General features: G+C 42.9%; 2 protein-coding genes across 10 annotated transcripts in view; one reads left to right on the top strand and one right to left on the bottom strand.

Moving 5' to 3' along the window:
- LOC110532287 (DNA-directed RNA polymerase III subunit RPC2-like) overlaps positions 1-7992 on the bottom strand; it is a 50416-nt gene extending 42424 nt beyond the window's left edge. For all 7 annotated transcript variants that reach the window (XR_016495038.1, XR_016495041.1, XM_090230939.1 and 4 more), the window contains exon 1: positions 7806-7992. The gene's annotated coding sequence lies outside the window, so the exon portion shown is untranslated. The remainder of the gene's footprint in view (positions 1-7805) is intronic.
- Positions 7993-15558: 7566 nt separating this feature from the next.
- tmem263 (transmembrane protein 263) lies at positions 15559-27219 on the top strand. 3 transcript variants are annotated; one of them, XM_036977512.2, is made up of 3 exons: positions 15559-15695; positions 23923-23990; positions 24618-27219. In XM_036977512.2, the coding sequence occupies exons 1-3, from the start codon at positions 15670-15672 to the stop codon at positions 24914-24916; spliced, it is 393 nt and encodes a 130-aa protein (XP_036833407.2). In that variant the 5' UTR covers positions 15559-15669; the 3' UTR covers positions 24917-27219. The 3 variants fall into 3 exon arrangements, with proteins under 3 accessions (XP_036833407.2, XP_021456975.1, XP_021456982.1); XM_021601300.3 differs by lacking the exon at positions 15559-15695 and adding an exon at positions 20738-21056; XM_021601307.3 differs by lacking the exon at positions 15559-15695 and adding an exon at positions 20924-21056 and having other exon boundaries at positions 23835-23990.
- The last annotated feature ends 200 nt before the right edge of the window (positions 27220-27419 follow it).

Below are 27419 nucleotides of genomic sequence, written 5' to 3' on the forward strand. Positions count from 1 at the left end.
ACTGTAAAACCACTCATGTCATCTATAGATTGGAATGTCCACAGTGCAAGGTGTTCTACATTGGACGGACAAAGAGACGCCTTCAAGACCGCTTAGCGGAACACAAGTACGCCATACGGGTAGGCAATGAAGACTACCCCATGGCAAGGCACTACAAGTCCCTACACCATGGCAAGGCACTACAAGTCCTTACACCATGGCAACCCTGCCTCCATACAAGCTATGGGTATTGATCATATTCCGGCCTCAATTAGAAAAGTGGACCGTCTTAAACAGTTAAATCAAAGGGAACGTTTTTGGATTTACAAACTACAGGCCACTAAATACCCTGGTTTAAATGAAGATATGGATTTCTCACCCTTCCTGTAGGGTCGTGATGGGTCCATTTGCTGTCATCCAGTAGACATTTTGCTTAATTTGCCCTCAGCTACGGTTAGACTGTTGTTGTTCATCTTTTGCTGTGTTCTAGTGTACTATGGAACAAATTGCTTTCTTATTCTTGACACTTCTCCCAGTCATATTTAAGGTTAGAACTTTTTAGTCTTCTGATACTTCTAGCTTGGAGTTGTATTTTTATGATAACTTAGCTACAGTATTTCACCTTTTAATGTGTATAGTATTGCTTACTAGGTGTGTCCAATCTATTTTGTAACCACTCCCTCTTCTAATTAGGGCTAATTGTAAAGCTGTTCAAAAGAGGACCTTGTATTCCTTTTTTTGTACTCGCTAACGAAGGCCATGCTGCCGAAACGCGTCGGTTTCAAAAAACAACAACTTTGTTTCTATTGAACATGCCATACTAATAAAGGCATTTTAATTCATTATATGAAGAGTGCTTTGGTCCTCCTTTCTTTTTGATTACCAATTTACCCCTTTTACCAAAGAGCACCTTCTATCTACCAAAATGTACTATTGTGTACCTTCGTAGCGCTTCCCTTCCTCCTCTTTCTACTAGCCACATTGGACATGTTTGGAGAGGGCTGGCCAAGAGGAAATCAACGATGCTACTGCTGCCAACAGGTTCATAGAGCCATTTTAATCTAGGTGTCACGGATATGAACCTTATTGAGTGATAAAGATGACCAAATGTTTAACAGAAGAGGATGACTGAAAGCTAAGACAACTCACTGAAAGTAGGGATTTAAACAAACATGTGTTCTGCTGTTGCTTGAATGAATCCAATCAAATTTTCAGCTCAAAAATTAGTAGCAATTGTTATATAATGGTAATAGATGCAGCATGTTCACATTCTGAAATGAGCTAAAACATTAGATTAGCTCATTTTTATATTACATTAGCAAATTAGGTCTTAATGAGTAGCACAAGTGGGTTCCACTACCAACACATTGAACAACAAGGCTGAACAGGGTAGAAAGGTGGAAGAGCTTGGCATTATCTGTATTCTGTTGGCATATTTTAGTCAGACAGCGCCCTCATGTGGACTCAGGTGTAACCACATTACACAGCAGTTTGAGTTGAGTGTGGTGGCAAGTGAACTGACGTTTTGATAAACAGACATGCCAGTACAGTCTTACAATGATAAAGCACTAAAGTAAGCAATAAATCAGAAAACATTCATATAATGAATCAATCATGAAAGAAAGTAGGTATGGAAATATCAATAGGAGCAAAGCATCTACACCAAACTGCAGCTAGAGTCTAACTAGGGAGACTCACAATCTGGTCAAGTCATTCTAGATATGAGTGAGGCTCCCACTGCTCCCTTCCTGTCCTGCCCCACGATGATGTGGTTCTTTGACAGCTGCTCCTGGACCAGAATGACCTTCTCCTGACCTTTGACAATGAAGTGGCCCCCTATGGATGTAGAGAGAAGGACGCAAGTTCACACACACACACACACACACACACACCTCAACTTCTTGCTCTGGGAAGTGTGGGGGCTGATACCCCATGGAGCATTCAAAGGGGTATAGTCCAGTAGCTGAGCAGGGGAGAGTGTTCCTGGCATATATGATTGGCTTGCACTGACTGGCAGTTAAATTAGGGATGAAACCCAGATGACAGGCTGGCTGATGACCCGATAAGAGTGCAGAAAGTCTTCCAGAATTGGGACAAGAACTGGAGGACCCCGATCCGAGACAATGTCAACCGGGAGTCCATGGATCCGGAAGACGTGCTGCCCCATAAGCTGGGCCATCTCCTTGGCTGAAGGTAACTTCGGAAGAGAGATGAAATGGGCGGCCTGGTGAACCGATCTACCACCGTCAGGATGGTGGTGTTGCCATCTGATGGAGGAAGACCAGTGACAGAATCCAGGGAAATATGGGACCAGGGGCGATGAGGGACAGGGAGTGGCTGTAGGAGGCCAGACGGAGCTTGCCGCGGAGTCTTGCTTTGTGCACACACCATGCATGCTGCGACGAAGGCCGAGATGTCAGGAACCATGGTGGGCCACCAGAAGCATTGACGAAGGAAAGCCAGAGAGTTCAACGAGTGCCAGGACGAGAGGTAAGCCTGGAAGAGTGAGCCCATTCCAGGACCTGAGGCCGGACCGAATCAGGAACGAACAGCTGGTTAGCCGCCCCCCCCCATTGTCCAACTGGGAATGCTGTGCCTTGCAGACCAGAGCCTCAATTTCCCAAACAACAGAAGCCACCAAATAAGAGGCAGGGAGGATGGTCTCAGATTCAGAGGGAGTGGCAGTGGAACTGTACAGACGGGATAGAGCGTCTGGCTTCACTTTTTTTGACCCAGGGCCGTAGGAGATGGTGAAATTGGCAGTGTGGAGGTATTGTAAATTCTTATGATCCGTCCATACCAGAAATGGATGTTCCGCCCCTTTCAGCCAGTGTCTCCGCTCCTCCAGAGCCATCTCAACTGCTAGGAGTTTCCGGTTCCAAACATCATAATTCCTCTCCGCAGAGTTGAGACGATGGGACAGGAAAGCACAGGGATGAAGCTTTTGGTCCTGGACGGATCACTGGGAAAGAACGGACCCTACTCCCACGTCGGAAGCATCAACCTCCACCACAAACTGACGAGTTGGGTCCGGATGGATTAGGATGGGAGCAGTAGTAAATCTCTGCTTTAGATCCCCAAAAGCCTTGTCCGCTGCTAGGGACCATGTGAACAGTACCTTGGGAGAGGTGAGTGCAGAGAGGGGAGCCGCCAGGTTGCTGAGCCCTGAATGAAACAGCGGTAGAAGTTTGCTAAACCCAGAAACCATTGGAGCTGCACCTTGGACGTGGGCTGGGGCCAATCCACCACCACTCCTTCTCCGAATCCATCTGTACTTCCCCTCAGCAATAATGTATCCCAGAAAGGAGATAGTTGAGTGGTGGAACTCGCACTTCGCAGCCTCTCCAAGAGGTGCTGAATGACCTGTCGAACATGTTCCTGGGCAGAACGAGAGAAAATGAGAGAAAATTAAGAATGTCGCGGAGGTAGACAAAAACAAAACAATTCAACATGTCCCGGAGCACATCGTTGACCAGTGCCTGGAAGACAGCAGGCGCGTGAGTCCAAATGGCATAACCAGGTACTCATTGTGTCCACTCGCAGTGTTGAAAGCTGTCTTCCACTTGTCTCCTTCGCGTATCTGCACAAGGTGGTAGGCATTCCGAAGGTCCAATTTTGAAAAGATAGTAGCCCCCTGGAGAGGTTCAAAAGCTGAGGAGAGGAGTGGTAGAGGGTACCGATTTTTAATTGTAATATCATTGAGGACCCGGTAATCAATACATGGACGCAGGGTCTTGTCCTTCTTCCCTACAAAGATGAATCCTGCGCCGGCAGGAGAGGCAAAGGGGCGAATGCTCCCAACAGCCAGTGAGTCCTCGATGTACTCCTCCATGGCCTTGGTCTCAGAACCGGACAGGGAATATAGCCGGCCTCGAGACGGTGTGGTGCCCAGAAGGAGATCAATAGCACAATCGTAAAGGGCGACGTGGAGGAAGGGAGGTAGCACGAGTATTGCTGAAAACCTCCAGGAGGTCATGATACTCTGCGGGCACGGCAGAGAGATCCGAGGCCATACTTAATGGCTGTGCCGCCTTTAGGCAGTGTGAATGGCAAAATGAGCTCCAACCCAGAATGGAACCCGTAGTCCAGTCAATATCTGGGTCGTGTTTTTGGAGCCAAGAAAAACCCAAAACATCAGGTATGTGGGAGGACTTAATGAGGAGGAGCTGAATTGACTCACTGTGGTTTCCAGATACGCGCATATTAATTCCTTGGTATGGAGCATCGGAAAATGCCCATGGTTTAGATCGATTAGGATATCATTTAGAATCACTGGTAAATTTAACCACTTGAGGATTTTCGATAATAAGACAGAATAGCAAGCCACACGGCCATACAGATTAGGGTACCGCTTGACATGTTGCTAGCACGGGAGGGGGGAGCGTGCAAAATGATAGGTGACCATTGCTATACATTCACACCCAGGGGTGAGGGTAACTGGACTATGGTAGTGGAACATCTGAAAGAGCTCAGCGGTGATCTTGCAAACAAACACCAACCAGACAACGATTGGAATCTGTTTGGATGGGTTCAGTCATTATTTGGTGTTATGGGAGCTACAATATATTTCATTGGTTGCTTTATGGCTTCTTTATTTTTTTTTTACTATAGTGTTTATTATAACTTGTGTTAAGTAATTGTACGGCAAAGACATTGAGACTATTCTTGCCATGCCATTACTGTCCCCCGAAGGAGATGCCTCAGAACCCTATTTATGTCATGCCTTGATCTGTTTCACCTGTTCTTGTGATTGTCTCCACTACCTCCAGGTGTCGCTTATTTTCTCAGTTTTCCCAGTTCCTGTTTCTCTGTGCCAGTTCGTCTTGTCCTCCTGGTTTTTACCATTGCATGTTTCTGGACTCTGTACCCACCTGCCTGACCATTCTGATGGCCTGAACTCGAGCCTGCCTGCCACACTGTACCTCCTGGACTCTGAATTGGTTTTGACCTTTTGCCTGTCCACGACCATTCCCTTGCCTACCCTTTTGGAATACAATAAATATCAAAGACTCAAACCACCTGCCTCCCGTGTCTGCATCTGGGTCTGGTCTTGTATCCTTATACTACGAACTGGCTATAACAGACCCAGCAGACCTGGACCAGCTCAGCCACGCTGTCTCCCTGCAGGGAGCCACCATTGAGAGACATGAGGAGCTACTACAGGACCTTCTGAACGCCATGACCAAGGGTTTAAGGCTATTATGGAGCAAATCAGGGAGTTAACTCATAGGTAGCCTGCCACCTCTGAGAACCCCCAACCACCCAGTAACTTTTTCCCTATGAGTGGTGAGTTTGTACAGGCTACCCCGGCTTTCCAAGAATCCCACTTACCTCCTCTGGAGCGATACTCTGGGGATCCTGGTACCTGCTGGGGTTCTCTTTTTTGAGCTACTGCCATCTTCGTTTCCTTCGGACCGATCAAAGATAGTGTATATTATTATGCTAATTTTCAGGAAGGGCGCTCTCCTGGGCCAGGGCAGTTTGGGATCAACAATACACCATTTGTCGTCATCTGGAGGATTTCATGGCAGAGGTGAGGAAGGTGTTCGATAGAGGTCCGGTTTTCCAACCACCCCCTGCTGCTCCCTGCTCACTTGTGTTTCGACACTTTCTAGAAAAATGTCATTCTTTTCCACAGTTATAACAAACAAAGTTCCTGTCCTGTTGTTGCTGCTGTCTGGCCCACCTGTCAGCACTGGCTCCCCTCCTCATCCTCTACCTCTTCCCCTCTGTCCATCATTTTGAGATCTTTCCTGAGCCTGCCGCTGCTGGCCCTGTCCTTGATAAAAGCCAGCTGTGCAGCTTGTAACTTCACTCCTTCTTTTTCTATTCTCTGTTTTGTCTTGTCTTCTTGAGACAATTGCTGCCTCTCAGCATGTTAACAGTGTTCAATAACCGCTTGTAGACTGGTAGTTTCCCAGCTAATGCAAGTCATTTTAAACTGTTTATCAAGGGCTGGCAAAAGTCCATTCATTAGGGCCGCTTTAAAAAGGTTGTCGTCGTCACCATTGTGGCAGCCATCAGTCATTGGTTTGAGTCCGCTATGCTTACGGTAGCAGGTCTCCAGTCTGTCTTTAGCCTTCCAATGACTCCTTAGCTTTCTGTGTGCAACTATGGATAGCTGCCCAATTGGTCATGGGTGGGTAATGTTCTTTTATGCGATCACACAGCATAGCCAGTTGGGTCTTATAGGCTTTACCCTCTTCCCATTGATAGTTTTCATCAAGCCTCCCTCCGCATCCGCCCATCGCAGCCTCATCTTGATACGGCAAATGTGAGCGATCTCAGCTGCAGATGGCTTGTTCAGCAGGGCCATCTTAAGTAGCTGTGTGGTAAAGTCACCAGCGTCCTTTGTAGAATCTGGAAGTTCTTTAGCAATGTCCTTAATTTTGTCCTGTCTCCAAGTCTTCTGGATGTTGGCAAATGGGTGCCATTCTGCTTGAACAAAAATATTCCAAATTGGAGATCACCCTGCTTCAACAGGATGTTTGCCCTAGAATTACTTCCAGGACTTCCCCCATTCCGAAATAACTCTGCTACAACAAAGATTCTAACTATGGGTGTCTTTGCTACAACAAAGACATCATGTGCACAACCTGTCCCAGAACAGGATTTTCTATGGTGTTTAAAAGAAAATCAGTCTCACCCTTAATCTATTTTGTCTGTCTGGAATGGCGTATCCACTCACTGACACTCCCAGTAAGTGTCACGGCTGGTTGAAGGACTGGACCAAGGTGCAGGTGGTAAGCGTACATTTGAACTTTTTTTTAAAATGAAGCCGACAAAACGAAGAACAAAAAAACCACCGTGACGCTTTGGGCCATGTGCCCTGAACAACTACAAAGTTAACTTGCCACGAAACAGGTGGGGGAAAAGGGTACCTAAGTATGGTTCTCAATCCGAGACAACGATAGACAGCTGTCCCTGATTGAGAACCATACCAGGCCAAGACATAGAAATACAAAACATAGAAAAAAGGACATTGAATGCCCACCCTAGTCACACCCTGGCCCAACCAAAATAGAGAATAGAAAGCCTCTATGGACAGGGCGTGACAGTCAGTCCGAGGCTTAACAAACGTAGCCGGGTATCTGCATTTATAGAGAAAATACAACCCCTTTCTGTATACGTGGCAGTCAACAGATAGTGTGCAAAAGGTAATTAGTTGTCTGTGCAGACTTTAAGATAGCACGAGGTTGCTAGCCTGAGGGCTCAACCGTCTAACTGCATTCAAAACAACAAACGCTATTGTACTCCTTTCTGCAAGGTTCTATACATGTGACTTTCTTAGATAGTAAACCCACATGCTGCGGTTGCACCCAATCATCACTTAGCTGTAAGCCCAGTCTTATGAATAAGTCACACCAAGATAAGTTTGTATCTGGTTAGAATAAACACTAGCATATAACAAGATACCATTCTTTAAGCAGTAAAACACGGGATAGCATGACTAATTATGAGACTGATCAATATCTCAGCCTCCCCTCCCCCTGTCAACTTCCCAATAGTCACCCCTGAAACCCAGCTCTCCGAAATCGTCCTCATTGACTCTCCATATATCTCAACACTCATGTCATCCAAGACTACAACTTTCTCCCTGGATCCTCTCTCCACTGCTCTCATCAAAGTCTGACTTCCTCCTCCCTGTCATTATATCCCACACATCGTCAACCATTCACTCGCCCACAGAACTGTCCCCTACAAAACACCCCCATCTTAAAAAGGCCAAGAATGGACACCACCATCCTCAATAACTTCCAAACCATTTCCAACCTCCCATTCCTTGCCAAGACTATGGAATGTACTGTTGCCTCCCAATTACATACCTGTTAGAGCCCCTCCAGTCTGGTTACCGCCCCCTCCACAGTACTGAAACTGAACTCCTCAAAGTTGTTGATTACCTCCTGACCTCTGCTGATGCTGGTGCCCTCAACATTCTGATTCTCCTTGACCTGAGTGCCGCTTTTGACACAGTGAGCCATCAGATCCTCCTCACCAGGCTTGAGGGTGTGTTAAGGGCACCACACTCTCCTTGCCATAATTATACCTCAAAAACCGGACTGACTACATCTCCCTCAATGGCCACACCTCAGACTCAACTGTAGTTATACACGGTGTCCTCCAGCGCTCTGTAATGGGTCCCTTATTCTTTATCATCTACATCCTCCCTCTTGGTCAGATCCGCCATTACTTTGACATCTACTGGTATGCTGATGACACCCAGATCTAACTCAGCACCAAATCCCTCCTCAAAACACCTATGACCTACATTGAATCCTGCCTCTCTGCAATAAAAACATGGATGCAACAAAGCTTCCTCAAGCTCAACAGTGATAAAACGGAACTCCTCATAGGCACCAAATCCACCCTCACCAAACAAAAGGTGTAAAAAGTCAAGGAGTCTGAATATTTTTCAAAGGCACTGTATATATATATATATATATATATATATATATATTTATTTTCTTTTTTTGTATGTTGTTGTTGTCATTTTTAAATTAATTAATTTCAAAAAAATTTAATTCAAAAATTTCATGGTATCCAATTGGTGGTTACAGTCTTGTCTCATCGCTGCAAATTCCGTACGGACTTGGGAGAGGCGAAGGTTGAGATCCGTGCATCCTCCGAAACACAACCCAACCAGGCTGCACTGCTTCTTGACACAAAGCCCACTTAACCTGGAAGCCAGCCGCACCAATGTGTCGGAGAAAACACAGTGCACTTGGCGACCGTGTCAGCGTGCACTGCGCCCGGCCCACCACAGGAATCGCTAGTGCACGATGGGACAAGGACATCCCTGCCGGCCTAACCCTCCCCTAACTCGGACGACGCTGGGCCAATTGTGCGCCGCCCCATGGGTCTCCCGGTTGTGGCCAGCTGCCACAGAGCCTGGACTCGAACCCAGAATCTCTAGTGGCACAGCTACTGTAGCACTGCGGTGCAGTGCTTTAGACTACAGCGCCACTCGGGAGGCCCATGTATATTCCTCTGTCCAGTGTCTGTGTTCTTTTGCCCATCTTAATCTTTTATTTTTATTGGCCAGTCTGATACGGCTTTTTCTTTGCAACTCTGCCTAGAAGGCCAGAAACCCGGAGTCACCTCTTCACTGTTGACGTTGAGACTGGTGTTTTGCAGGTACTATTTAATGAAGCTGCCAGTTGAGGACTTGTGATGCGTCTGTTTCTCAAACTAGACACTAATGTACTTGTCCTCTTGCTCAGTTGTGCACCGGGGACTCCCACTCCTCTTTCTATTCTGGTTAGAGCCAGTTTGAGATGTACTTACATATCAACAAGGACGCACACTGGCCTTGGCCAACACAATGAAAGCACAAGGATGGCTGGAACTTTCTCTCGCTTTACTTCTCTCGAGCTGATCTTCTCTGTGTTGGAAATTGCCCAGCATGCTCTGCTCCACTTCACCGGTGTTCGGAGCTACAGCTCTGATATGATGAACTAACATTACTGATATGATTAACTACAAATACTTCACAGCCTTTTGTACACCAAGGGAGTCTCAAATTAGACTTAATTTGATTTAGGCCTAATTTATTTTACCTTGAATATTGCAGCCCATTTGTGTAGGCTATTAGCTAGACAAAACCAACAATAAATAGAGGCTGAATTTATCTTCAAGCCAATTACCTTTTCCTCATTGTTAGGTTATTTGATATGTAGTCAAATTTGTATAAAAAGTTTATAGGTAACACCTAAGTCCCTGCTAAAGGACAAGAGGTTAGGTAAGGGCCTGTTGTGTAAAATTATGGGCCGGTTTCCCAGACAATGAGTAAGCCTTTTCCTGAACAACAAAAAAAATTTCAGTGGAGAATCGCAGGGTTTTCCCATCAATAGAGTGCCTTTTATGTGTGCAATTGTTGAAAAAACACTCAATTGAACAGTTGGATCAAATACTGCACATCTACCGTACAAACTAAACCATATTAAAATGTTCATCAAGTGGTGTGTTTTCATTAAATTAAATGGGTTGTCCTCAATGAATGGCATTTTAAACCACTTGTTTCTATGCGATTGGTGATTACTTTACTTGTCCCTGCGGTTTAAGGTCTACCTTGTAACATGAACTGAACTCTTATTTTAATATGGTAAAACTGTTCATGTTTAAACATTTGTTAAAAAGTAACATTGTTAACCTTGCATTAAATTTCCCTTCCCAATCTTCCATTCCCCTTGCTACAAGGGGTGTTTGGCTGATTTAAGATGAAATTGTCAACCCTGTTACAGTCAACCTTGTCACTTTTATAGTTATTTTTATTTAATCACTTGAGATGGTAAAACATGTGCTCTTTATAGATGTGCTCTTCATGCGCTCAAGGTGAAATAAATACACTACCCAGAAGGCACTCTATATGTAGAATGACCCCTCTATTGAAAGTGCCTTTTAGTCCATGACTAGGCTTTGATTTGGGGCTCCTAAGAAAATTAGAAGCACGGGAAGTTGGTGGTGCTGTAAAAATGGCTGGAGCGGAAAATGCTAAATGGTTTCATATACATCAAACACATGGTTTCCATGTGTTGGTGACATTCCATTAACTCCATTTCGACCATTACTATGAGCCGTTCTCCCCTCAGCAGCCTCCTGTGATCAGAAGGGCATTTCTATTAATGAATCATTAAATAGATAGGCTAGATCACACAAATTCAAATCTAGACCTCGCTTGAAGCCATTTACACTGTTTTTTTCATTCTTCCCCTCTAAATCAGGGACTGATTTAGACCTGATCAGGGACTGATTTAGACCTGGGACACCAGGTGGGTGCAATTAATGATCAGGTAGAACAGAAAACCAGCAGGCTCCAGACCTCGTAGGGTAAGATTTGAACATCCCTGGGCTACAGTACAGCCATGTCTGGATGGGAAACAGCTTTTGTCTAATTGATGTCAAAACTAGTTTATTTTTAGCTAGTCCTAACCCTTTTCTAACCTTTTAGCTCATTATCCAAACATGCTCGGTTAATTCTCCTAACCTGCTGTGTAATTTCTCCTAAGAATTAGGAACTAAAGAGAAGGACTACATTAAAACTCCCACTCCTGCTCTATTAAAGGAAATATCAGTCATTAGATCAACGTTAGACTCTCTCCTAACACAGGACGCTGAAAAGAAAATTAGATTTGTCAGGCAAAAGTTATATGAACATGGCGATAAGCCAGGAAAGTACTTGGCATACCTAGCTAAAAAGAGAGCTGATTCTCAGTCAATTGCTACTGTTACTGATTCTGATGGTAATCATTTATATGAAAATAAATTGATAAGTGACTCATTTAAGACATTTTATACAAACCTTTATGCCTCAGAACTGCCAAAGGATGCACCCAAATTAATGGAGAACTTATTTTGTAAGATTGAGCTCCCTACTATCTCCGAAGAACAGAGGTCTCTCCTTAATGCCCCTATTACCAAGGAAGAGATAATGTTCGCAATTAAGAATCTGCAAAATGGTAAGGCCCCAGGACCAGACGGGTTTTGTAGTGAGTTCTATAAAGTGTGCCATGGCCTGATCCTTGAGCCATTGCGTGATATGTTTAACCACTCATTTTCAAATGACCAGCTCCCTCAAACGCTGAGAGAAGCCAACATTTCACTTATTCTCAAAAAGGGAAAATGTCTAGAGTCTTGTTCCTCGTACAGACCAATTTCCCTTCTGAATGTGGATAGAAAATTGCTTTCTAAAATTCTAGCCACAAGATTAGAGGACTCACTGCCACTAATTGTGAAAGGAGACCAAACTGGCTTCATTAAGGGCCGTAAGTCATGCAACAATGTCAGGCGGCTTCTTAATGTAATTCAAGCCTACCAACAAAGTGCTATGGATGGTCTTGTGCTCTCCCTAGATGCTGAGAAAGCATTTGATCGTGTGGAGTGGTCTTACCTATTATTTCCTCTAAATAAATTTGGTCTAGGAGACAACTTTATAAAATGGGTGAAAGTTTTATATGATGATCCTCAGGCTGCTGTCCTTACTAATGGGCTAAGGTCAAATAGCTTCTCTATACATAGAGGTACCAGACAGGGCTGTCCTTTATCCCCTCTCCTCTTTGCACTTGTTATGGAAACACTGGCCGAGGCCATCAGAGTAACGCCTGCTATACAGGGGCTGCTCATTGGTGATGTTCAACATAAAATAAGCTTGTATGCTGATGATGTAATGATATTCATCTCTAGTCCCGAGACTTCAATTACATCTCTTATTAATATTATTGAATTATTCTGCGAATTCTTAGGCTACAAGATTAACCTAACTAAGTCAGAGGCTATGCCACTTGGTAGCCTACACTCTGTACCTAATACTTCTCCCCCCTTCCCTTTTAAATGGTCTCCCTCAGGTTTCATGTATCTGGGTATATTTGTAACTCCTAACTCCTAAATTCCAGCAAATTCCCTTGTTTGATACAATAAGACAGGATCTGGAGCGCTGGAACTCTCTCCCGATTTCTTGGTTGGGTAGAATGTCCCTCTTGAAAATGAACATTTTACCTAGACTACTTTACCCAATCCAAATGATCCCAGTATTACTCTCCAATAAGGTAATAAAGGATGTAAATGGATGGCTAAGTTCCTTTATATGGAGTAAACGCAAGCCAAGACTTAAGATGGCAATATTGCAGCTGCAAAGTTCTATGGGCGGCTTGGACCTGCCCAATATCAGGTTCTATCAATGGTGTGCCCACCTTTGTTATATTTCTGACTGGATCACAAATGATGACTCCTCTATTTGGTTAGACATTGAGACTTCTCTTTCAAAATACCCCTTACAGGATCTCTTATTTTTCAGAAGTTTCAAGTCTGTAGAAGATCACTGCAATAATCCCGTTACACTTAACACACTCAAAGTATGGAGGTCAGTTCAACGCTTCCTGGGAAGGTCCAAACTAACCTCTGCTCTTACCCCAATTCTTAACAACCCAGATTTCAGTCCAGGATTGCTGGATGCTGGCTTTAACTTTTGGCTTAATAAGGGCATACGCAGGCTAAATGACTTATTTGCTGATAAGATTTTATTGTCATTTGAGCAGATGGTCGAGAAATATCGACTCCCAAAGCAGGACTTTTTCCGCTTCCTACAAGTAAGACATTATATTCTGAAGAGCACCACCTTAATTGGTAGCCCTGATGTGTCTTTCATTGAAATAATGCTTTTTTTCCCACAAAGGAAAATGTCTGTAAGTCTGTTTTATGATACTTCAAGGTCCTTTTCTGCTGTCAACACACAGAGGGTGAAACAAGTGTGGGAGAAAGAATTGTCTGTTACTATTGACGAAGAGATGTGGGAGGACATTTGAAGATATGCAAAAACAATATCTAAATGTAATCGTACTAGAGCAATCCAATTAAGAATAATACACAGATTGCATACAGTGCCCTGCGAAAGTATTCGGCCCCCTTGAACTTTGCGACCTTTTGCCACATTTCAGGCTTCAAACATAAAGATATAAAACTGTATTTTTTTGTGAAGAATCAACAAGTGGGACACAATCATGAAGTGGAACGACATTTATTGGATATTTCAAACTTTTTTAACAAATCAAAAACTGAAAAATTGGGCGTGCAAAATTATTCAGCCCCCTTAAGTTAATACTTTGTAGCGCCACCTTTTGCTGCGATTACAGCTGTAAGTCGCTTGGGGTATGTCTATCAGTTTTGCACATCGAGAGACTGACATTTTTTCCCATTCCTCCTTGCAAAACAGCTCGAGCTCAGTGAGGTTGGATGGAGAGCATTTGTGAACAGCAGTTTTCAGTTCTTTCCACAGATTCTCGATTGGATTCAGGTCTGGACTTTGACTTGGCCATTCTAACACCTGGATATGTTTATTTTTGAACCATTCCATTGTAGATTTTGCTTTATGTTTTGGATCATTGTCTTGTTGGAAGACAAATCTCCGTCCCAGTCTCAGGTCTTTTGCAGACTCCATCAGGTTTTCTTCCAGAATGGTCCTGTATTTGGCTCCATCCATCTTCCCATCAATTTTAACCATCTTCCCTGTCCCTGCTGAAGAAAAGCAGGCCCAAACCATGATGCTGCCACCACCATGTTTGACAGTGGGGATGGTGTGTTCAGCTGTGTTGCTTTTACGCCAAACATAACGTTTTGCATTGTTGCCAAAAAGTTCAATTTTGGTTTCATCTGACCAGAGCACCTTCTTCCACATGTTTGGTGTGTCTCCCAGGTGGCTTGTGGCAAACTTTAAACAACACTTTTTATGGATATCTTTAAGAAATGGCTTTCTTGCCACTCTTCCACAAAGGCCAGATTTGTGCAATATACGACTGATTGTTGTCCTATGGACAGAGTCTCCCACCTCAGCTGTAGATCTCTGCAGTTCATCCAGAGTGATCATGGGCCTCTTGGCTGCATCTCTGATCAGTCTTCTCCTTGTATGAGCTGAAAGTTTAGAGGGACGGCCAGGTCTTGGTAGATTTGCAGTGGTCTGATACTCCTTCCATTTCAATATTATCGCTTGCACAGTGCTCCTTGGGATGTTTAAAGCTTGGGAAATCTTTTTGTATCCAAATCCGGCTTTAAACTTCTTCACAACAGTATCTCGGACCTGCCTGGTGTGTTCCTTGTTCTTCATGATGCTCTCTGCGCTTTTAACGGACCTCTGAGACTATCACAGTGCAGGTGCATTTATACAGAGACTTGATTACACACAGGTGGATTGTATTTATCATCATTAGTCATTTAGGTCAACATTGGATCATTCAGAGATCCTCACTGAACTTCTGGAGAGAGTTCCCAGAAATATTCCATATGCACAAAAATACAGCTCCAATTGTGCACAAATGTGTTTACATCCCGGTTAGTGAGCATTTCTCCTTTGCCAAGATTATCCCTCCATTTGACAGGTGTGGCATATCAAGTAGCTGATTAAACAGCATGATAATTACACAGGTGCTGGGGACAAAAGGCCACTCTACAACGTGCAGTTTTGTCACACAAAACAATGCCACAGATGTCTCAAGTTTTGAGGGTGCGTACAATTGACATACTGACTGCAGGAATGTCCAACACAGCTGTTGCCAGAGAACTGATTGTTCATTTCTCTACCATAAACTGCCTCCAATGTAATTTTAGCGAATGTGGCAGAACATCCAACCGGCTTCACAACCGTAGACCACATGTAACCACCGCAGCCCAGGGGCCGGATTCACGAAACTTTATTTACGATAAAACGCAAGAAGTTTCTTAAGGAAAAAAAATAGGAAGTTCATAAGATAGTTCGTAAATGCAATTCCTCAATGTTCTTAGGAATTCGTAGTTCTCTTAGGCATTGACATTAGTGACGTGCTTGAAACCAATACAAAAAAGCCTATGTGACAGGGATGATCGGCTTTGGTTATTTCATAATTTTTCACACATTATAGCCATCAGACTAGCTATATCAAAATCAAAAATGGATAACCAAGAAAAGAGATTGAAGTGATGGTGGAGGAAATAGCAGCCAGGAAAAGGTTGCTGTTGGGGAGAATTGATAACTGCGGGGTCACTGAAGAGACCAAAAAGAAAGGATGGGCGAGTGGCCGAGTCTGTCTCTGCCTTCGGGGGTATGGCAAGGGACAGTGACGCCGTAAAAAATAAGTGGTCCGACATCAAGTAGGCTGCTAAGAAGAAGGGTGCTGAGAGACCATTCATGTGGACCAGCTGGAGGAGAAGGTGTTGTCCATCATAAAGATGGTGGTAGAGGGACTGCACGACCGGTAAGTTAGTTAGCTAGCTAACGTGTAAAGACATTAAAGCCAAAATAACTAATGACATTAACATTAGCTAAGTTAGCCAAGTTCTTATTTGCAAAGTGAGATAGCGCTAGCTATTTAACACTTCTAGAATATTGTAATATATTGTAACGACCCTGGGTCTATACGCGCGGAAATCGACCCTGCCGCATGAGCATGCTTTTGCAGCACAGTCGATAGCGCGCCGGACCTCGGGCTAGAAGGTCGAGGGTTCGAGACCTGCTCCCCGCTGTTTCATTACACTATTGTTAATTACTAGCTTTTTTAATTGTATTTTTATTAATAACAAATCAATACATAAAGCACATGAGGGAACACAAGCATACATAGATTACAAACAATAGACAATCGAGCTAGGGGGTACAATATCACATTACAATTACACAAGGATCTTAAGGGACATGCGTATACTTACAATTCTAACAGCTTTTTTGTTAGTAGAGCATTTAACCGTCTTAAAATACAGTTCAATTTCTTTTTGTAGGGTACGAAAATGTGTTTTTCTGTTTGTAAATTTACATTTGTGTATATGAAATTTGGTCAAAAGAATAATGAAATGAATTACATAAAAATTATTCCGCTTATTTCTATTGTATGAAAAGAATTCAAACAGTACATCTCTCCACAATAGTGTAAAATCTTCATAAATGTGTTAAATTATAAACCTACTGATGTCTTGCCACAGTTTTCTTACATGCATACAATGCCAAAAAAGATGCAAAACTGTTTCTGGGTGGTCATTACAAAAGGAGCAATTTGAGTTGATGTTTTTCTTAAACTTCTTCATATAGTGGTTGGCAGGATAATATTTATGAATAATTTTAAAGGAAACTTCCTTAATTTTGTTAACAAGTAGGTACAGTGCCTTGCGAAAGTATTCGGCCCCCTTGAACTTTGCGACCTTTTGCCACATTTCAGGCTTCAAACATAAAGATATAAAACTGTATTTTTTTGTGAAGAATCAACAAGTGGGACACAATCATGAAGTGGAACGACATTTATTGGATATTTCAAACTTTTTTAACAAATCAAAAACTGAAAAATTGGACGTGCAAAATTATTCAGCCCCTTTACTTTCAGTGCAACAAACTCTCTCCAGAAGTTCAGTGAGGATCTCTGAATGATCCAATGTTGACCTAAATGACTAATGATGATAAATACAATCCACCTGTGTGTAATCAAGTCTCCGTATAAATGCACCTGCACTGTGATAGTCTCAGAGGTCCGTTAAAAGCGCAGAGAGCATCATGAAGAACAAGGAACACACCAGGCAGGTCCGAGATACTGTTGTGAAGAAGTTTAAAGCCGGATTTGGATACAAAAAGATTTCCCAAGCTTTAAACATCCCAAGGAGCACTGTGCAAGCGATAATATTGAAATGGAAGGAGTATCAGACCACTGCAAATCTACCAAGACCTGGCCGTCCCTCTAAACTTTCAGCTCATACAAGGAGAAGACTGATCAGAGATGCAGCCAAGAGGCCCATGATCACTCTGGATGAACTGCAGAGATCTACAGCTGAGGTGGGAGACTCTGTCCATAGGACAACAATCAGTCGTATATTGCACAAATCTGGCCTTTATGGAAGAGTGGCAAGAAGAAAGCCATTTCTTAAAGATATCCATAAAAAGTGTCGTTTAAAGTTTGCCATAAGCCACCTGGGAGACACACCAAACATGTGGAAGAAGGTGCTCTGGTCAGATGAAACCAAAATTGAACTTTTTGGCAACAATGCAAAACGTTATGTTTGGCTTAAAAGCAACACAGCTGAACACACCATCCCCACTGTCAAACATGGTGGTGGCAGCATCAAATCAAATCAAATCAAATTTTATTTGTCACATACACATGGTTAGCAGATGTTAATGCGAGTGTAGCGAAATGCTTGTGCTTCTAGTTCCGACAATGCAGTAATAACAAGTAATCTAACTAACAATTCCAAAACTACTGTCTTGTACACAGTGTAAGGGGATAAAGAATATGTACATAAGGATATATGAATGAGTGATGGTACAGAGCAGCATAGGCAAGATACAGTAGATGGTATCGGGTACAGTATGTACAAATGAGATGAGTATGTAAACAAAGTGGCATAGTATAGTATAAAGTGGCTAGTGATACATGTATTACATAAGGATACCGTCGATGATATAGAGTACAGTATATACGTATGCATATGAGATGAATAATGTAGGGTAAGTAACATTTATATAAGGTAGCATTGTTTAAAGTGGCTAGTGATATATTTACATCATTTCCCATCAATTCCCATTATTAAAGTGGCTGGAGTTGAGTCAGTGTCAGTGTGTTGGCAGCAGCCACTCAGTGTTAGTGGTGGCTGTTTAACAGTCTGATGGCCTTGAGATAGAAGCTGTTTTTCAGTCTCTCGGTCCCAGCTTTGATGCACCTGTACTGACCTCGCCTTCTGGATGATAGCGGGGTGAACAGGCAGTGGCTCGGGTGGTTGATGTCCTTGATGATCTTTATGGCCTTCCTGTGACATCGGGTGGTGTAGGTGTCCTGGAGGGCAGGTAGTTTGCCCCCGGTGATGCGTTGTGCAGACCTCACTACCCTCTGGAGAGCCTTACGGTTGAGGGCGGTGCAGTTGCCATACCAGGCGGTGATACAGCCCGCCAGGATGCTCTCGATTGTGCATCTGTAGAAGTTTGTGAGTGCTTTTGGTGACAAGCCGAATTTCTTCAGCCTCCTGAGGTTGAAGAGGCGCTGCTGCGCCTTCTTCGCGATGCTGTCTGTGTGAGTGGACCAATTCAGTTTGTCTGTGATGTGTATGCCGAGGAACTTAAAACTTGCTACCCTCTCCACTACTGTTCCATCGATGTGGATAGGGGGGTGTTCCCTCTGCTGTTTCCTGAAGTCCACAATCATCTCCTTAGTTTTGTTGACGTTGAGTGTGAGGTTATTTTCCTGACCCACGACTGCGTGGCCACGCACGCCTCCAACTCAATCATCAAGTTTGCGGACGACACAACAGTGGTAGGCTTGATTACCAACAACGATGATGGTTTGGGCCTGCTTTTCTTCAGCAGGGACAGGGAAGATGGTTAAAATTGATGGGAAGATGGATGGAGCCAAATACAGGACCATTCTGGAAGAAAACCTGATGGAGTCTGCAAAAGACCTGAGACTGGGATGGAGATTTGTCTTCCAACAAGACAATGATCCAAAACATAAAGCAAAATCTACAATGGAATGGTTCAAAAATAAACATATCCAGGTGTTAGAATGGCCAAGTCAAAGTCCAGACCTGAATCCAATCGAGAATCTGTGGAAAGAACTGAAAACTGATGTTCACAAATGCTCTCCATCCAACCTCACTGAGCTCGAGCTGTTTTGCAAGGAGGAATGGGAAAAAAATTCAGTCTCTCGATGTGCAAAACTGATAGAGACATACCCCAAGCGACTTACAGCTGTAATCGCAGCAAAAGGTGGCGCTACAAAGTGTTAACTTAAGGGGGCTGAATAATTTTGCACGCCCAATATTTCAGTTTTTAATTTGTTAAAAAAGTTTGAAATATCCAATAAATGTTGTTCCACTTCATGATTGTGTCCCAACTTCTTCACAACAGTATCTCGGACCTGCCTGGTGTGTTCCTTGTTCTTCATGATGCTCTCTGCGCTTTTAACGGACCTCTGAGACTATCACAGTGCAGGTGCATTTATACGGAGACTTGATTACACACAGGTGGATTGTATTTATCATCATTAGTCATTTAGGTCAACATTGGATCATTCAGAGATCCTCACTGAACTTCTGGAGAGAGTTTGTTGCACTGAAAGTAAAGGGGCTGAATAATTTTGCACGCCCAATTTTTCAGTTTTTGATTTGTTAAAAAAGTTTGAAATATCCAATAAATGTCGTTCCACTTCATGATTGTGTCCCACTTGTTGATTCTTCACAAAAAAATACAGTTTTATATCTTTATGTTTGAAGCCTGAAATGTGGCAAAAGGTCGCAAAGTTCAAGGGGGCCGAATACTTTCGCAAGGCACTGTATGTGTGGCAACATCCAAACTTTTTTCCAACAGATATTATCAATAAATCCATTCCAATAAGGCATGACATAAGGTATAGATACAACATCCTGCTGAAACAAGGATCGTATCGCTCTGTTGTTGAATGGACCAAAAGAGAAACAAATCTTTCCCACTGATGAGTCAACAGGGTCAATAGAAGGTAGGCTCTGAGGGTCAGGTCTTGACATGTTCCTGAATAACATAGCAACACCTGAGGGAATGGCATCTAAAACAATTGCAAAATCTTTAGGTGTTACAGGGACCTTGTAAGTGATAAGAATTCTTTATAACTGAGTAAAAGACCCTCTGCATTTACCAGTTGGCTCACCAATTGGATATTATTTCAGAACCAATATTCTAAAAACAGAGGTATTTTTATACAATATATCCCGATTATTCCATATATAATATCTGTGTGGAGAAAAATTGTGTTTATAAATTAAGGCCCATGACAAGAGAACCTGCCGATGAAAAGTAGAAAGTTTCACTGGAACTTTGTCAATATTATAATTGCATAACAACATGAAGTTAAGGCCACCAAAAGTAGAGAAGACATGATGAGGAATAAAATTCCAGATATGTTAATTACTAGCTAGCTAGATAATGCGTGTTTAATTTGTATTCTTGCTGTATTTAAATATCCGGTAGCCAACTGTCTGTGGCGCAAGAAAAGTATCCATTCATCTCAAGACAAGGATTTAGCTATTCTAAAGTTAATTACATTTCCAATAAGTAATCCTGACGCATTATTTTCAAGAATCTCATTTCTTCTTAACTTTTTTTTTAGGAAGAAATTTAGGAAAAACATTTCCAATAACTTTATTGAGGAATAGCAACTTTGCTGAATAACTTCTAAAGTTAAGGAAAAATGGCAGTTAAGAAGAAAGGTTTTGTGAATCCAGCCCCAGGACCTCCACATCCGGCTTCTTTACCTGCGGGATCACCTGAGGGGTGCTGTGGAAAAAACGCATTCTGATTGGCTGGGCCTGGCTCCCCAGTGGGTGGGCGTATGGCTGTTCCCCTGTCCAGTCATGTGAAATCCATAGATTAGGGCATAATGGATTTTAAATTGACTGATTTCCTTCTATGAACTGTAACTCATTAAAATGTTTAGTTTGTGTTGTTGTTCAGTATACATGCCGGTATTGTGACCTTTCTGGCGGGGGGTGGAAACAAAGCTTATAGTGTACTGGCTAATGCCTGACTACTGTAGCTAACGTTACTCTCAAAAGAAAAGTTGCTGATGGGAGCTGGGTAGCTGCGGTGTCAGAGATAAGACACAAACAGCAAGGTACGTTGTAAATTGGCTAACATAACGCTAGCTATATTATTTAGCTAAACCAATTATATCGATTTATGTAAACTCCAACTATTTTGTGTTATCGCACAATTCAAATAGAAAGGCATTCTACACTACATTAAGTCATCTCCAACTAACAAATTAACGTTAGTTAGCTAACTAGTGTTCTAATTATCTAGCTAACGTTAGCTAGCCATGTAGCTTCAGTCAAGATGAGTGATTTAGCTAGCTAAAAGTTGGTTGTTGTTTTTCGCTCTTGCACTCACAAAGAAAAGTGTTTCGCGTAGCAAGTGGAGTTTAAAATCGAAGTGAATGAGGGAGCATATTTTGCTAAAACATGTAACTAATTTAGCTAACAGTCTATGCTAGTGGTTGCTATCCTAGCTACACAGCTAGTTGCCAAACGTCAACTCAGTTGGACTGGTAGCCTGTTGCCACGTCGTCACTCGGTAAACGTTAGACAACTCGAACAATTTTAAAATGAACATATTTTGTATGTTTTTCATGGGCACAGCCATTTTAACTAGTTAGCTAACGTTAGTACTACAAGTTTTTGATATTTAGCTAATATAACTAAATTAACTCCAGCTCCACACCTTCAACTTCAAGAGCCATATCAATTGATTTTCCACAAATTGGGTCCACTGAATCTAGATTAATGACCGCATGGCTATCTAACGTTATATGCCTACTGGGTGGCCATATAAACTGTTTTCGATTGTCGCTTACTGAATACAATTGACAAACCCTTTTATTGTGAAATGAATATACTTCAGCCAGCACGTCCATTTCTAATTTCCATTCTAGTACCTCCATTCTAGTACTTTGCCTAAGGATAGTCTAATGAACGCTTTTACACAATGATGTATCTGTGCGTGTGCAATGCGGGGACATGGAGAGCAAAGTTTGCTTATAGACTAAGGTAGACTAGCATAGTTTACTGTAGTGTTAACCAGAAGATTCAACCCACTTGCTTACAGCTAAGCAAGCACTATGGTAGTACAGCCTTCCTGTGTAGATTAAAAGTGTTTGTAAATTAAATCAAATTTTATGGGTCACATACACACATTTACCAGATGTTATTGCGGGTGTAGTGAAGTGCTTCTCAAATTTAACCTGGAGTGCCAGAGAGGGGTTATTAATTCAGGGCGTTGTCAGACTGTAAATTCTGGCCTATCTGAGCGCTCTAACCTCACATCAATCAAGCACCCAAGCTAACATTGGCTAGCTACTTCCTGACTCAAATTAGAGAACACCTCACTCTGACCATTTTACTCGCCTTAGCGGAGCTGGTTAGGCTGTTTTCATGTTATCCAGAGTGTTGATGACTAACTGCTGTTTGCAACAATTTAATTGCGCTTTATTTGCCGACGTTTACTGACACCGGCCATATTCAATGGGTGTTGAGGGTTCGTAAATTCGTCAGTTATTCTGCACTCTGGTACACTCAGATGAAAGTGCTCTGAAATTGGAGTAGCCAGGGTGAATTTACGAAAGCACCCCAAAACAACGTGGAGCCGGCACGAGATATGGCTCGGAAAGCGTACCTTAATCCACGGATGAGAAATGCGTTGTACTCCGAATTGGCCCATTATCCCAACTGTTACACAGAGAAGATTGCTAATTTCTGGAAAAAAACTATTTAGTCCTCATGCTAGATAGCAGAAGCTGCAGCAGCAATTTTGGAATGGCATTGTCAGCCAATCAGCTCCTTTGTTGTTCAGTGTGACATGTCATTCCATAATGGTTACTGCTAGCTAGCATGAAGATAAAAAAGGCAGTTTACTTAACTAGCAGTTGTTCAGTATTCTCAGTGTAAAAGTTGGGAAATTGGGACAGTTCTGAGTACACCCCATTTCTCATCACTAGATTGAGGTACATTTTCCAAGCCATGTCTCACACCTGCTCTGCATTGTTTTATTTATCTACACAGGAAGGTTGTCCGACCATAGTGCATCTGTAGGCAAGCTGGTCAGATCAGCTGGCTACTGTAGTGTGAAGTTCAGTTTGTGATTTTTACTGCCACATAGGCCTATAATAGGCTACATGCGCGTAGCTGGGCTATTGAGCAGCACATGCATTTCAACATTGTAATTAGGCTTATGAGAATGTTCAAAGGCCCTCCGCAAGCATATAATGGTCATGTTGACTGTTCAAGACTTTTCTACTAAGAATAAAGACGGACATGTCTTTGCATTAGTATCATATCAAAATCACACCTTTTTGTCTGTGTATAGTAGTGCCCCTTGGAGACAGTATACCCCAAAAAGTGGACTTCTAAATATTGGCGAAATAGATGATGCACCAATATCCATCACAACCGTTATGGATATCATGCCGCTAAACGTGAGAGGATACTGACAATGGAAAGAGAAACCTATTATAAACAATATAACATCTTGATGAAAGTTGAGCCGATGTAGCCTAAGGTGCATGTTTTACAAAAACTTTTCCTATGCCATGGATGTTACATTGCCGCGGCAAGTCATAACTGATGCAGTTATGACTTGCCGCTCTCGTCTTGAACGGTTTTTGTTGAGCCTACTTTGCAGTTGGTGCAGTCTGTCAGATAAAGGCAAAACAACAGCAGTGCTTGAGTGAAATCAATTTATTTAAATGTTCTTTAATTTTTTTTATCTTGTTGAGTTGAACATAGCTGAGACAGCCAGGGGGAAAACAGATGATGGTTAGGCCTATGAGCAATCATTCTCCATCTTGTTTTTCAAGAACTAGCCACTAACTGCCAGAGGATTTTTTTCCCCTCTACAGTCCTTCAGAGACTGGTGCCTCATTTGGGAATTCTGAAGAGATAATATTGAGGAATTGGTTGACTTTACCTGTTTTCCCTCCTGCCTAGAGGGAAGATGAGTCAACGTGAGCAGCAGGATAAAGTCCCAGCATACCTCAAAGATGAGCCTCCAGCAGGTCAGTTCAGTCTCCTTAGTGGCCACTCACATGCTGATGAACATTAAATGGACATTGATAAAAATTGTACACTGACACTCAGTAACGTAAAGGGGATACTTAGTCAGTTGCACAACTGATTGCATTCAACCAAAATGTGTCTTCCGCCTTTACCCTAACCCCTCTGAATCAGAGAGATGCGGGGGCTGCCTTAATCGACGTCCACATCATCAGTGTCGGATTTTAATTTCCTCACAAATTAGAAGTCGGAAGGATCTCTGTCTGAAACGTTTGTATTTGTGTACCACTAGGTGGCATTACCGTTCCATCTTCTACACTGTTAGTGGTTCTACAGTTTCTGTCTAGCCCACCACACACTGATTATTTTGTCATTCAAAGCAATGAGGGCTATTGAGGGCCGTCATTACTATTTTTAGTTTTGCCTTTCTACTGGGGCTACTACTGTATAATGTGGTCATAATGGCCAATTCTAAGCAGAAGTCATGGTTTGACACAAACTTTCATGTAGTAGCCTATTTATCATTCTGTGCTGTATGGAACAGAGAACATTTACCATAAGTTGGGAAGTTACTTGGTGTTCCTCTGCTTAACTTCTCTCAACACTAAAACCCTATTGTCTCTCATCAGACAGCAACAAGGATCACCCCGCGCCCCAGCCAGGCATGTTCTCCAGAGTGACCGGCGGCCTCTTCAGTGTCACTAAAGGTGCCGTGGGAGCCACTGTAGGTGGGGTTGCCTGGATAGGAGGGAAGAGCTTCGACTTGACCAAGACCGCTGTGACCTCAGTGGCCGCTGTACCAGGCATCGGGGTGGGGCTGGTGAAAGGAGGGGTGTGTGCTGTAGCAGGAGGCGTTTCTGCAGTAGGCTCAGCAGTAGCCAGTAAAGTTCCTATTGGAGGGGGCAAGAAAAAGGACAAGTCTGATTGAGGAGTGGTGGAAGACGGTGCATTTTGGGTATCGTGCATGTCGTGTCTGATCCGCTTACAGTCTGGAGGGCTACGGAGCAATCCAACAATGTCGTGTGTATTCACTTTTCATGGAGGGCTCGACACTCTGATTCACGAGTGTCTATGGACCACTCCCATATTATATGGCCTGGCCACTGAGGGCGAGATTAAATAAGGGTTTTTCTGTTCAGCAGTGCAGGGGCCACCTCACCCATCTTTGTCTGTAATATAAACCAGTGCCTCAAACTGTTGAAATATGAAATGACTGACTGAATGTTGTATTTACTGTAGATGGAAGCCAACCAAGAAAACACTAAGCCTATTTTATTGCGTAATATTTGTTCCATCTCTCGGCCACCGTTGAAGAAACATGCCGTGAACATATACCATGTTTAGGCGCTGTTCATGTTCATTGCTGTGTTTGTTGAAAACTTGAACGTCACCTGGCAGTCAGACAATCCGTGATCAATGACTAGCCCGGCACCTCTGACAGAAAATAAAGAGGATCTCATGGGGGGAGTTGGTACTGGGCCTGCACAGGGGGGTTTACCACCGTGATCCCTGGGCTGTGGCGGGGTTCAGATTGAAGAAGCCAGCACCGGGCTGTTCCAACAACCGAGGCAGCGCCTTGTTGCAAAAAGCGTCGGTAATGGCGGGGAGTTGATGGCTCCACTCCATCTCTCTGATTGATTCTGTTTCTGAGATTACTGACTCTGCTTCTGGGGCCCAGCAGCCCAGCTTTGGTGCCCTCTCCCACAACAACACTCATCACTCTCCCTCTGCTCCCTGAGAATTACTGTGGCACTCTGGGATTTTAATGCTGCCTGCCAGGGCTACGGGGGACTAAACACTCTGCTCAGGAAGTCAATGTTCCTGGCTATATGTTTATGCTTGTGGAAATTGTTTTCATTTTTCCCTTCTGCTGTTAAGTATATGATTTGAATCTCAAACTCCCTGTTCCTGATGTGATGGGGATTTTTTTTTTCTCATTCCGGAGGGATTTTTTTTTCATCCACCAGGGAAATTCTCTAAAGGGGACATGTTCCATTAAAATGTTTCTTCTGAGAGTTCTCTCTGGTGCGAGTAATGTACTCATGTTTTTCAATGACAGTAGTTTTAGGATGCGTTTACCCTTTAATGGTACGGAATTCATGTTTTCACTGATGCTGCGCTGAATCACAGAGCTCTGTCACTGCCCTTTCTGTTGCTTTCTTTTGTTCTTTCACTATTGTACACAGTGTATGTGGACTACAATCTGGTAGGATCAAGCTGCCTTATTCCAACACGATAGCCTGAACTACAGTAACATATTCCTTTTTGATCCTACCAGATTGTAGTCCACATACACTGCGTGTACAATACATTAAGGACACCTGCTCTTTCCTTGACATAGCTTTCACCTGGTCAGGCTATGATCCCTTATTGATGTCACCTGTTAAATCCACTTCAATCAATGTAGAGGAAGGGGAGGAGACGGGTTAAATAATAATTTTTTTAAGCCTTGAGACAATTGAGACTTGGATAGTGTATGTGTGCCACTCAGAGGGTGAATGGGCAAGACCTGTTTTAAGTGCCTTTGAACAGGGTATGGTTGTAGGTGCAAGGTGTACCGGTTTGTCAAGAAATGCAAAGGACATCCAGCCAACTTGACACACCTGTGGGAAGCATTAGAGTCAACATGGGCCTGCATCCCTGTAGAGCACTTTCGACACCTTGTAGTGTCCATGCCCCTACGAGGTTGTTTTTAGGGCAAAGGGGGGTGCGCAACTCAATATTAGGAAGGTGTCCTTAATGTTTTGTCTACAGTGTATTGTACTACTGGCAAAAAAAATAACTAGGCTATTTTAGCATTATACATTTTTTAATACATTTAAGGCGTTGCCTAATGTTATAGCTATTAGAAATACAATGTATTCATATTTTTAATATAGTGCTCTATCAAAGGATTTCACTATTAATCAGTGGATTCTTTAAAGGTGGAGTGCACTGTGCCACAAAACATTGGTGTGTAGGCTACACCTTTAACATCACATGGATATTTATTTTGTTCAGGATTTGTCTCCTTCATAAATCGCCTTTCCAGTTTTCACCTCAATATTTCATCAACCTTTCATTCATTCCACGCGTTGACTGTTGGATACAGGAGTTAAGGCTGAGGGATTTCAGACTGATCCTGCTACAATTTAAGGGATTTCCTCTTGCGTTTCCTGTCAATGTGCTGAAGGTGGAATTGAACTTTTATTTCAATATCATTTTTATAATAAATCAGCCTTTTTCATCAGATCTATTGTTTTGCTCGTTTGTCATTACAATTTTGACGACGTGAATAAGAACTAAGCTACTCAATTGTGGTTCCTATTTGTTTGGCTAGTCGGCACTGCAGAGATTAATTTTAGTAGCCTCCTCTAGCTCCTACCCCTCCATTCACTAATCTAAAAAGTGTGTGTTTAGCCAATACAGCAGTGGGCCCACCTAGCCTGCAA

This window comes from Oncorhynchus mykiss, chromosome 1 (genome assembly GCF_057628025.1).
Source record: "Oncorhynchus mykiss isolate SJ-2025 chromosome 1, ASM5762802v1, whole genome shotgun sequence".
In the NCBI taxonomy this organism is placed as follows: domain Eukaryota; kingdom Metazoa; phylum Chordata; class Actinopteri; order Salmoniformes; family Salmonidae; genus Oncorhynchus; species Oncorhynchus mykiss.

Bases quoted from the DNA above. Each gene is read 5' to 3' on its own strand.
- tmem263 (XM_036977512.2), top strand. From the start codon at position 15,670: ATGGTGGTAGAGGGACTGCACGACCG. The intron at 15,696-23,922 runs GTAAGTTAGTTA...CCTCCTGCCTAG, and splicing joins GTAGAGGGACTGCACGACCG to AGGGAAGATGAGTCAACGTG. The intron at 23,991-24,617 runs GTCAGTTCAGTC...GTCTCTCATCAG, and splicing joins CAAAGATGAGCCTCCAGCAG to ACAGCAACAAGGATCACCCC.